General features: G+C 48.3%; 1 protein-coding gene across 1 annotated transcript; it reads left to right on the top strand.

Annotated features, from left to right (window-relative positions):
• Positions 1–1,335: 1,335 nt before the first annotated feature.
• Positions 1,336–4,594, top strand: LOC123927140 (caprin-1-like). The gene has a single exon (XM_045981660.1). It carries the CDS (start codon positions 1,336–1,338, stop codon positions 3,463–3,465), a length of 2,130 nt encoding a protein of 709 aa, XP_045837616.1. The 3' UTR covers positions 3,466–4,594.
• The last annotated feature ends 3,698 nt before the right edge of the window (positions 4,595–8,292 follow it).

The raw sequence follows: 8,292 nt of genomic DNA, 5'->3' as shown, positions 1-8,292 counted from the left end.
TGTTCTCCAAGAGATCAAGAGATTGGCACAGGCAATCAATAAACCATGTACCACATTGGCTCATACTTTTGTTTCCATATCAGGAGTTATGTTTTCCTTATGTTTCATCTCCAGGATCTCACTTAGGTTCTGACCTCACAGTAGAAACCCAGAGCACCCCAACTCTGGCTATTGGAGCCAAGCCAGCCCCAAAACTTCATCCCCTGCACGGCACTGATCCCCTCCCTTGGATGCCCCACTCTTGACCCAGAAGCACGTTCAGTGGGCACCTCTCCTGGGTGCCGACGTAGTTTGGGGCTGATGGCTTGCCTGTTTCTAGCAGAACACATGTGATCAGGTGAGCAGCCTCTCTTTCACATGGTTCTAAATATTCTTACTTGGATTTTGCTTAAAGAAAAAAAAAAAAAAAACCAAACTATCAACACATTTTTCCCTTTTCATACTTCACCAAAGAGGAAAAAGGGTAGCAGAATAAACTCCCACGATTTTTCCTGTGGTGACTCAGCACAAATATGACAGATAACAGAAGGGATCCTTACCGGCAGCTGTCAGTGTCATCTGAAATGAATTAGAGCTTCCCCCTTCCCTGCAATACTGAGCTCTGAGAGAGACACGGGAGGTTGCTCCCACTGCTCACAGACCTGGAGGTCCACCGCTCAGCTCTGCTGGGGATCACGGGTGCTTCTAGGGCAAACTGAACCCGGCTTGGGTGTTGGGGAAACATCAGCCCACCTCGCTTTGCTCAGCACAGTCGTGTGTGTTGTGCAAACAGGCTGCATTTTCTTGGTCTCGAACAGGCCGTTGGTCTCTTGGGCGGCAGCTGATTTGGCCGAGCAGGAGTTGGGACCTCGACGTCTGGGGTGTGCAAACGAGGGCGTTCACATTGTAGGATGGCTGGGTTACCAGTAGTCATCCCGTAATTCGAGATAACCCACCACATGACTAAAGAGACATCTGGAAACCCATGCGTGTGCTTACGGAAAACTCTCCTCCGGGTACCGCTGGTCCGTGTTTGTATGATGGCTTCCCTTTGGGCTGTTTTCCCGCCATTGTGGTAAATATTTCTGCATTTGAAGCGAGTGACTCAGGAGAGAGCAGAAAACCTGTTGTTATTGCCAATAATTCTCTTTTGCAAAATGTAGGAAGACTGAATTCTGCCCAGACGCTCTCCAGCTTTAAAACCGAACTTCCAGCCCCTTCCCCCACCCCCACCCGCTCGCGCAGGCTCCCGCCGGCTGCGCGTTTTGTCCCCCGTCTCGCCCCGTCCGCAGCCTGACTCGCCGCTCTTGTCCTCCTTCCTCCCGCTTTTTCTTTCTCTCCTCTCACGGTCTAAAGATGCTCTCAGCCACCAGCCACAGCCGAAGCGGCAGCGGCAGCAAGTCGTCCGGACCGCCACCCCCGTCGGGTTCCTCCGGGAGTGAGGCGGGGGCCGGGGCAGCTGCGCCGGCTTCCCAGCACCCCGCAACTGGCACCGGTGCTGTCCAGACCGAAGCCATGAAGCAGATCCTCGGGGTAATCGACAAGAAACTTCGGAACCTGGAGAAGAAAAAGGGCAAGCTTGATGATTACCAGGAACGAATGAACAAAGGGGAAAGGCTTAATCAAGATCAGCTGGATGCCGTATCTAAGTACCAGGAAGTCACAAATAACTTGGAGTTTGCGAAAGAATTACAGAGGAGTTTCATGGCATTAAGTCAAGATATTCAGAAAACAATAAAGAAGACAGCGCGTCGGGAGCAGCTTATGAGAGAAGAAGCTGAACAAAAACGTTTAAAAACTGTACTTGAGCTCCAGTATGTTTTGGACAAATTGGGAGATGATGAGGTGAGAACTGACCTGAAGCAAGGTTTGAATGGAGTGCCAATATTGTCTGAAGAGGAATTGTCATTGTTGGATGAATTCTACAAATTAGCAGACCCTGAACAGGACATGAGCTTAAGGTTGAATGAGCAGTATGAACATGCTTCCATTCACCTATGGGACTTGCTGGAAGGAAAGGAAAAATCTGTATGTGGAACAACCTATAAAGCTCTAAAGGAAATTGTTGAGCGTGTTTTCCAGTCAAACTACTTTGACAGCACCCACAACCGCCAGAATGGGCTGTGTGAGGAAGAAGAGGCAGCTTCAGCACCTACAGCTGAAGACCAGGTAGCTGAAGCTGAACCTGAGCCAGCAGAAGAATACACTGAACAAAGTGAAGTTGAATCAACAGAGTATGTAAATAGACAATTTATGGCAGAAACACAGTTCAGCAGTGGTGAAAAGGAGCAGGTAGATGAGTGGACAGTCGAAACAGTTGAGGTGGTAAATTCACTCCAGCAGCAACCTCAGGCTGCATCTCCTTCAGTGCCAGAGCCCCACTCTTTGACTCCAGTGGCTCAGGCAGATCCCGTTGTGAGAAGACAGCGAGTCCAAGACCTTATGGCGCAAATGCAGGGGCCCTATAATTTCATACAGGATTCAATGCTGGATTTTGAAAACCAGACTCTTGATCCTGCCATTGTATCTGCACAGCCTATGAATCCGACACAAAACATGGACATGCCCCAGCTGGTTTGCCCTCCGGTTCATTCTGAATCTAGACTTGCTCAGCCTAATCAAGTTCCGGTACAACCAGAAGCTACACAGGTTCCTTTGGTTTCATCCACAAGTGAAGGGTACACAGCACCTCAACCCTTGTACCAGCCTTCTCACGCTACAGAGCAGCGACCACAAAAGGAACCAACTGACCAGATTCAGGCAACAATCTCCTTAAATACAGACCAGACTACAGCATCATCTTCCCTTCTGGCTGCTTCTCAGCCTCAGGTGTTCCAGGCTGGGACAAGCAAACCATTACATAGCAGTGGAATCAATGTAAATGCAGCTCCATTCCAATCCATGCAAACGGTGTTCAATATGAATGCCCCAGTTCCTCCTGTTAATGAACCAGAAACTTTGAAAGAGCAAAATCAGTACCAGCCCAGTTACAACCAGAGCTTTTCTAGTCAGCCTCACCAAGTAGAACAAACAGACCTTCAGCAAGAACAGCTTCAAACAGTGGTTGGCACCTACCATGGTTCCCAGGACCAGCCTCATCAGGTGACTGGTAACCACCAGCAGCCTCCCCAGCAGAACACTGGATTTCCACGTAGCAGTCAGCCGTATTACAACAGTCGTGGTGTGTCTCGTGGTGGTTCCCGTGGTGCTAGAGGCTTGATGAATGGATATAGGGGCCCTGCCAATGGATTCAGAGGAGGATATGATGGTTACCGCCCTTCATTCTCTAACACTCCAAACAGTGGTTACACACAATCTCAGTTCAGTGCTCCCCGGGACTACTCTGGCTATCAGCGGGATGGATATCAGCAGAATTTCAAGCGAGGATCTGAGCAGAGTGGACCACGGGGAGCCCCACGAGGTCGTGGAGGGCCCCCAAGACCCAACAGAGGGATGCCGCAAATGAACACTCAGCAAGTGAATTAATCTGATTCACAGGATTATGTTTAAACGCCAAAAACACACTGGCCAGTGTACCATAATATGTTACCAGAAGAGTTATTATCTATTTGTTCTCCCTTTCAGGAAACTTATTGTAAAGGGACTGTTTTCATCCCATAAAGACAGGACTACAATTGTCAGCTTCATATTACCTGGATATGGAAGGAAACTATTTTTATTCTGCATGTTCTGTCCTAAGCGTCATCTTGAGTCTTGCACATGATACTCAGATTCCTCACCCTTGCTTAGGAGTAAAACATAATACACTTTACAGGGTGATATCTCCATAGTTATTTGAAGTGGCTTGGAAAAAGCAAGATTGACTTTTGACATTGGACAAAATCTATAAATCAGCCCTAGAGTTATTCAGTGGTAACTGACAAAACTAAAATATTTCCCTTCGAGGAGGAGTGGAGTGTGGTTTGGCAGAACAACTGCATTTCACAGCTTTTCCAGTTAAATTGGAGCACTGAACGTTAGATGCATACCAAATTATGCATGGGCCCTTAATATAAAAGGCTGGCTACCAGCTTTGACACAGCACTATTCATCCTCTGGCCAAACGACTGTGGTTAAAAACACATGTAAATTGCTTTTTAACAGCTGATACTGTATAAGACAAAGCCAAAATGCAAAATTAGGCTTTGATTGGCACTTTTTGAAAAATATGCAACAAATACGGGATGTAATCTGGATGGCCGCTTCTGTACTTAATGTGAAGTATTTAGATACCTTTTTGAACACTTAACAGTTTCTTCGACAATGACTTTTGTAAGGATTGGTACTATATATCATTCCTTATAATGTACATTGTCTGTCACTAATCCTTGAATCTTGCTGTATTGTCACCTAAATTGGTATAGGTACTGATGAAAATATCTAATGGATAATCATAACACTCTTGGTCACATGTTTTTCCTGCAGCCTGAAGGTTTTCAAAAGAAAAATAGCAAATGCCTGCTGCTACCACCCTTTTAAATTGCTATCTTTTGCAAAGCACCAGTATGTGTTTTAGATTGATTTCCCTATTTTAGGGAAATGACAGACAGTAGTCTCAGTTCTGATGGTATAAGCAAAACAAATAAAACATGTTTATAAAAGTTGTATCTTGAAACACTGGTGTTCAACAGCTAGCAGCTTATGTGGTTCACCCCATGCACTGTTAGTGTTTCAAATTTTATGGTTATCTCCAGCAGCTATTTCTATAGTTGCATTTATCTTTTGTCTAACCCTAATTGAATTACCTTTTTCTCATGGAGGCATTTATATTCAAAGTGGTGATTCCTTCACTTAGATGCATAGGGAGAGTCACAAGTTTGATGGAGATGACAGCTTAGTAATTTATGTACTGTTGGAATTTGTGCTAGCAGTTTGAGCACTAGTTCTGTGTGCCTATGAACTTAATGCTGCTTGTCATATCCCACCTTGACTTCATGGAGAATTAATCCCATCTATTCAGCAAAGGCTACTAATACTAAGTGAATGGTATTTTCTGTGCAGAAATTGAATTTTGTTTTATTAGCCTTTAGCTAAGGAGTTTTTCCAGTAGGTGCTCAGCTACTAAAGAAAAACAAACAAGACACAAAACTATTCTCAAACATTCATTATTAGACAACTGGAGTTTTTGCTGGTTTTGTAACCTACTAAAATGGATAGGCAGTTGAACATTCCACATAAAAAAGTTTTTTGTAGGGTGGTGGGGAAGGGGGCATATCTTCAATGTTTATTTTAAAATAAAATAAGTTCTTGACTTTAAAAAAAAAAAAAACAAAAACAAAAAAAAAAAAACCCCGAACTTCCAGGGAGAACATCATTTTTGTTCTCTTTCACTTCCTGTGTTTAAATCATCCAGAATCCATTCACACTTCGTGGTGTCCTCTGGCTCAGTCTCTCCAAATGCCTTGGAGACTGGCTGTGTGAGCGGCGTGGATGAGGGTGGAAAGAGGCTTCAGCAGGCACAGAGGACCTGTCATTTTGGAGGTGACTCCCCAGGGTTTAAAATAAGCGATTGTGTGATAGAGAGTAACTGCTCTCATCCCTGGTATGAAAGACAAAACCAGTTGGACTTTTTAATGTAATTGATATAGGATCTTAAAAACTCCTGTTTTTTTCTTTTACTGTATGTTTTCAAACTGCGTTTTGGGGGAAAGGGCAACAGAGATGCCCCACCTGCTTCCGCCTCCCTGGGACGACTTGGCCCCAGTCCTTTCTTAGCCACCCAGGCCTCGGTGAATGGGGAGGCGGGTAGGAGGGAGGGCCACACCTTATCAGTCTTCCCACCCGGGTTTTGTTTTGTGCTATGTGGGCCCAGCACCCAGGATTGTGTGCATGGAAAGTCCCACTCTGATAGTGTGCCCCTCCATGCTCCACATGGACCGAATGTCCAGAACTGGGCTGGGTCCTGGAGGGACAAGCCATTGTCATCACGGATAGGTACAGGGGAGACTGCTGCTCCCACAGACAGCACCCCGCCAGCCCCCGACCAGGAGCTATTTGGTAAGAGGCGGGGTTGGTGTTTCCAGGGACAAGGGACGGAACCCACACGCATCCCGTCTGTTCTCGGGGCAGGGCTGCGGCCGGCTCCCGCCGCGGGTGGGCTATACTGGTCTACCATGGCAGTTCTCATCCTGAGCACTGGCTAATGCTTGCTGTGAATTGAATCACAGGGAAGAAACACCCATTTGAGGTGTGAGCCAGTTGATTTACACAGTAGGTGAGGAGAAATCCCTCTGGGCCGCGTGGAGGTTGAGTGGAGCAGTTTCCTGTGGTGTCCCAGCTCTCCGCTGGCCGTGCCAGGACCCGCGGCGTTGACTGGGGGCTGGGCTGGGGGCCGGCCCAGAGCAGGGTGCAGACACCTCCACTGGGGGCTCGTGCGTAAGTAACTGTGCTCTCCAGAGCCCCATTCCAGGGCAGCCTCTTGTCCCACAGTGAATAGGGAGCCCTGTCTTGGAGAATAACACAATGACCTTCATAACAGCTCCATGGGGAAAGCATTGCAGGTTGGATTGGGCTGTGAGGCCTTCCGGGATAAAGCACGTGCTAAAGAGGGGGACCACTCCCTCAGGGCACTTGCAGGGGATGCAGCACGCACAGAGCAGACAGGGCCCTTGCCAGGTCCCGGGGGACATCCCCAGTGCTGGGAGCCGCCCTGACCACCGCCCAGCCCCATTTGGGGACCATGACCTAAGAGAGGAGGGGAGCCTGCCCCGCTGGGAGGAGACCTCTGACCTGAGACAGCCACACACTGTCCTCTCCCTGTCCACAGTCAGCAGAGCCCTAGCCCAGGCCAGACCACTGCCCTTGGCCTCTGCTGAGCTGCTCCCTTCACGTGGCCTCCAGACAGGCTCTGTCTCGAGCCATGAAACACGTGGTCCTCATAAGACATGTGAAACTGGGGACCTGCCTATTGCTGTCCTTTATTTTCTGGAAATAAGTATGGAAGAAAACACTGTAGAGACTGGGGAGTGAGTCAGGAGGACAGAGAACATGCTCCATGCGAGGTGGGCCTGGCACAGGCCATGTTCCCACAAGAGACACCGTGCTTGGACGGGGCTGTGCCTGCCGGCTGGCCACCATGGCCACTGTGGTGGCGGCTCTGCTGGGGGAGGGGATCCAGGTGCCAATGCAGGTAAGTGTGTCCGCTCCCTCCATCCATGAGGCAGCCTCACGGCAGGATGGCAGGAACGTGTGTTTCCGACACGGGAGGGGCCGGGCCACACACGGGCGGAGTCCGAGCCCCGGGCGTCCTATCTGCCCATCGCCACCGTCACCGTGCCCTGTCCAGCCACACTGCACCGCCTCGGCCTCTGGTCGTCCCCCAGAGCACGGGGCCACATATCCGTGCTGTGGAGTCACACGCAGGTGCTTCAGACTCCGGAGAAGCAGACAGATGCCGAGCAGGGCTGTCAGGAGATTCTGGACATTCTTAGAAATGACATGTCCATTTCATCAAATGCGTGATGAAAATTCCTTTAAAAAGAAATAACCCACAGGTTAAACGAGACCTGAGAAGAGTGTAGATCAGCGCTTTGTGGCCTGAGTCCAGCGACACCTCCCTGGCTGGCGTCAGAGCCCAGGACGTGTCCTTTCAGGGTCTCCCGTCCCGGAATGACAACACGCGGCCCCCCATGGAAGTAAGACATCCCGCACATTCCATGATCCCCTCTCTCTCTCCCACACTGTAAGTCACCATCAGAAGTCCCGTCAAACAAATCCTGAGGGTCCCATCGACTCCCGGCCCCCTTGGCACCTTTCCATGTGTTTGCGTGGATACATGAACCGAGGTCAATATTTTAGCACAGATGGGATTGATTATACATATATTTTTGCAACTTGCTTTTTAAACCTCCTGTGCCTTGGAGCATATGCATTATCAGAACGCACAGGCGCACTCACTTGAGAAAAACCGCATAAGGTCCTCCAGACTGGGTGTTGGGCTCGTTTGTTTAACTCATATCGATGACATGTAGGTTGTTGCCTTTGTCATCCCTCGCTACAACTGATGCCTTTCCACACCCTGCTGAACTCATAAATTGCCTTGGAAAACAGACTTCACTCATTTAAATGCCCCCTGAGACTGTGCTCCTTCTAGGCAGTCTTTCCAGTACTTGTTTTTTTCAGCCCTTTGAATTTCTGACCATCTGGTAATTAGAGCATATTTTTAAAATCTTTACTTCCCTGATAACTAATAATATTGAAAGTGTCGTGTTTTATGTGGGCTATTTGTACCTCTGCATAGATGAATGTATTTTGGGGGGTGGTTTGGCTTTTTTATTGATTCCTAGGAGCTCTTTATATATGCTAGACATTAAT

This window comes from Meles meles, chromosome 16 (assembly GCF_922984935.1).
Source record: "Meles meles chromosome 16, mMelMel3.1 paternal haplotype, whole genome shotgun sequence".
Classification (NCBI taxonomy): domain Eukaryota; kingdom Metazoa; phylum Chordata; class Mammalia; order Carnivora; family Mustelidae; genus Meles; species Meles meles.
The sequence above is the reverse complement of the archived record's forward strand: the minus strand, read 5'-3'. Positions and strand labels throughout refer to the sequence as shown.

Coding starts and splice junctions, on each gene's coding strand:
- LOC123927140 (XM_045981660.1), top strand. CDS start 1,336: ATGCTCTCAGCCACCAGCCACAGCCGAAGCGGCAGCGGCAGCAAGTCG.